The sequence below is a fragment of the Physeter macrocephalus genome, unplaced genomic scaffold, assembly GCF_002837175.3.
Source record: "Physeter macrocephalus isolate SW-GA unplaced genomic scaffold, ASM283717v5 random_1564, whole genome shotgun sequence".
Taxonomy (NCBI): domain Eukaryota; kingdom Metazoa; phylum Chordata; class Mammalia; order Artiodactyla; family Physeteridae; genus Physeter; species Physeter macrocephalus.
The window spans coordinates 21,788-25,000 of NW_021146635.1; the positions used below are offsets into that span (position 1 = coordinate 21,788).

Genomic DNA, 3,213 nt, shown 5'->3' on the forward strand with positions numbered 1-3,213 from the left:
CTGACTCAACAACTAGAAGCTTTCAAAACCCCTACTGGTGTCCCAGCGCCCCCCTACTCCGGCTTGGTTTCTTCCACTTCCCAGAGAATTGGAGTATTGTCTTCTGGAGAACTTGGTGGTCGGGATCGGGGACCCCGGGAAGGTGCTCTTACTGGTCTGGGGGCGCCGACGAGGGGTTCATGGGTAGAAAAACTTGCGGAGCAAAGACGGGGTCTGGAAGGGGGACTAACGGAGAGGCGTGTGCAGAGGAGGGGACCGACAGAGAGGGTACCCAAGCCGGGTCTGAGTGGGGGCGGGGGCGCTTGTCAACGTCGACCGAACAGCTTGGTATGCAAACGAGATGCAAAGCAGCATGCAGATGAGTGCAGTGGTTTTTGGCACTCCGCTCGGGTCCTAAGCCCAGTGGAGCCACGCTCTCAGTCCTCCGGTCCCGCTTCGTGACGGGGACTGAGAGCTGCACCCAGAGGCGCGGATCCGGGCCGTGGGAGCTACAGTTATACGGGGCAGTTCGCCAGCTGGGTCAGGCGCGGAGGCGGGGGGCGGGGGAGGGGAGCGGCGAGGGTTGGTGGGAAGAAAGGGGCAGCGTAGGAGGGCCAGGGCGGGGCCAGGCCCGGGGCGTCCTCCCCTCCGCTCCGCCCCCGCATGATACAAAAGGGCCTCTGTCCTCATTACAGCAAGGGATCAGTGCGGTGGCTCCCCTACGCTCCCTGGTTTTGACTGCAAGGGAAAAAGACTGCCTCGGTGGCTTTCCTCTATCTCCCGGTCTCGGCACAAGCCCAAGAATACAGCCAGAGGAACTTGAGAATCTGCCCCCAGTCCGCAGGCACTGCTGCAGCGCCCACTTGCTTCGCTTCCAGTGGCGCAACCTTCGGGGATCCCACTTCAGCACGCGGAGGGCGGCAGCAGAGAGCCCTTTAAGGGGCGGGGCCAGTGCTTCCCCAGGACCGCCCCCACTGGTTCGACTCCGCGCTTGCAGCACTGGCTCGCGCCTCCGCCAACCGCTTTTACTTTTCCTTCCCGTGTCTTCCCCGGTGACCCCGGAAGTGGAAGTAGCCCCAGGTCGGCGGCCGCGGCGGGGACGGAAGGCGGAAGCACAGAGTGAACGGGAGGCGGAGCCGGGGGAGCTGTTCTCGTAGCTCCTCCTGGCCCTCGGCCCAGCTGCTCGAGGGGGAGGAGTTACCGCTGCTCTTCGGTACTTTACCTTGGTCCCCTCTACCCAGCCCGAGGGTTCGCGGTTGTCTCTGTGAGGGGCAACCACAAGCTCCGCCCCCAGATTTTCCTTAAGGACCGCACGGTCCCCACCCTTTTCTGGCAGTCTGCGGCCCCCTTTCCGGTCGTCTTTCCCTTTTTCCCAAGAGTGACCCCAGGACCACACCCTTTGTGGTACCTCTTTTTTCCCCTGATTCAGCATTATAGCTTTCTGGGGAAAGAAAATAAGGGGATTTGGAGGAGGGGGGAGGGAGCAGGGTTGTCGTTAATGTAGTATTGGCTTTATTGCTGGGGTAACGAATGCCCAAAAGAACTCGGGAAAACAAGGGAGGTGGGTCCGTTAAATATATATCCCCAATTTAAGATTATGTAACCTCTCTCTTGGTCCTATCCTTGATCATCCCCACCTTGATACCTTTGTTACAGGCATCAGAACTTACCATGATGGCTGTGACCTAAAATCCTCAGGAAGCCCTGGGGTCATGGCCCAGAAGCACCCCGGAGAAGGAGGGTTGTGTGGAGCCCACCACAGTGGTGGTGCCTCCCTCAGGACTTTAGGACCCTCTGTGGACCCTGAAATACTTTCATTCTCAGGACTCAGGGACTCAGCTGGGCCTGCTCCTAATGGTACCCGCTGCCTCACAGAGCACTCTAGTCCTAAGTACACACAGCCCCCAAATCCAGCCCACTGGTCAGATCCAAGCCATGGCCCTCCAAGGGGTCCAGGACCCCCTAGGGATGGAGAGGACCCTGATCAGAGTGAGGCATCTTCAGAAGAGTCAGGAGTGGACCAGGAACTCTCAAGACAGAATGAGGCTGGGTACCGGGAGGATGGGAATCCTTCTTTTCTTTCCATTCCACCTGCTTGTAACTGCCAGGGAACCCCTGGAATCCCTGAAGGGCCTTACTCTGAAGGAGGAGATAGCTCTTCTAGCAACTTTTGCCACCATTGTACCTCTCCAGCTTTGGGGGAAGACGAAGAGTTGGAAGAGGAATATGATGAGGAGGAACCTCTTAAGTTTCCTAGTGATTTTTCACGTGTGCCCAGTGGAAAGAAACCTGCAGCCCGGAGACAACGGCACCGCGTTCCAGCCAAGGAGGATACTCGGGAGGGTGGACGCAGAGATCCCAGATCCCCTGGTCGACATCGGCTGGGTCGGAAGCGGAGTCAGGCAGATAAGCGCAGAGGACTGGGATTGTGGGGAGCAGAGGAACTGTGTCAGCTTGGACAGGCAGGCTTCTGGAGGCTGATCGAACTGCTGGTATTAGTGGGGGAGTACGTGGAAACTTGTGGCCATCTCATCTATGCATGCAGGCAGCTGAAAGGCAGTGATCTGGACCTTTTTTGGGTCTGGGTGGGAGTCTGGGCAGGGTGGCTGGGGGGCAGGGCCCAGGTGATGTTCCAGTTTCTGAGCCAAGGGTTTTGCTATGGGGCAGGGCTGTTCACCCGTTTTCTTAGGCTACTGGGTGCTTTGCTGCTTCTGGCTCTGGCCCTTTTGTTGGGCTGTCTACAGTTGGGCTGGCGGTTTCTGGTAGGACTGAGTGACCGGTTAGGCTGGAGGGGTAAAGCCACCTGGCTCTTCTCTTGGCTAGCTTCTCCCACCTGGCAGCGGTGCCTGATTCTGCTGAGAGAGAGCAGGCCGTGGCAGCAGCTGGTAAGAATAGTTCAGTGGGGTTGGCTGGAGTTGCCTTGGGTCAAGCAGAGGACCAATAGGCAGGGTAATGCACCTGTAGCTAGTGGTCGCTACTGCCAGCCTGAAGAGGAAGTGGCTCGACTGTTGACCATGGCTGGGGTTCCTGAGGATGAGCTAAACCCTTTTCATGTGTTGGGGGTTGAAGCCACGGCATCCGATGTTGAACTGAAGAAGGCCTATAGGCAGCTGGCAGTGATGGTGAGTACCCTTCCCCTCTGTTTCCAGTTCTTTGTTCCCATATTTTATTTTCTATTACAATTTTTGGGAGAGTGGAATAAAGGGAAGGCAGAGTAGAAAGGCAACTTGAAGA

The 3,213-nt window shown here is 57.7% G+C and overlaps 1 protein-coding gene across 1 annotated transcript; it reads left to right on the plus strand.

Annotated features, from left to right (window-relative positions):
* Nucleotides 1–575: 575 nt before the first annotated feature.
* On the plus strand, nt 576–3,101 carry LOC102978345 (dnaJ homolog subfamily C member 14; the record flags this gene model as incomplete). Its single annotated transcript, XM_055083515.1, has 2 exons — nt 576–1,192; nt 1,636–3,101. A coding segment is annotated over exon 2 (1,410 nt), but the record flags the coding sequence as incomplete, so codon positions are not given.
* Between the last annotated feature and the right edge of the window lie 112 nt (nt 3,102–3,213).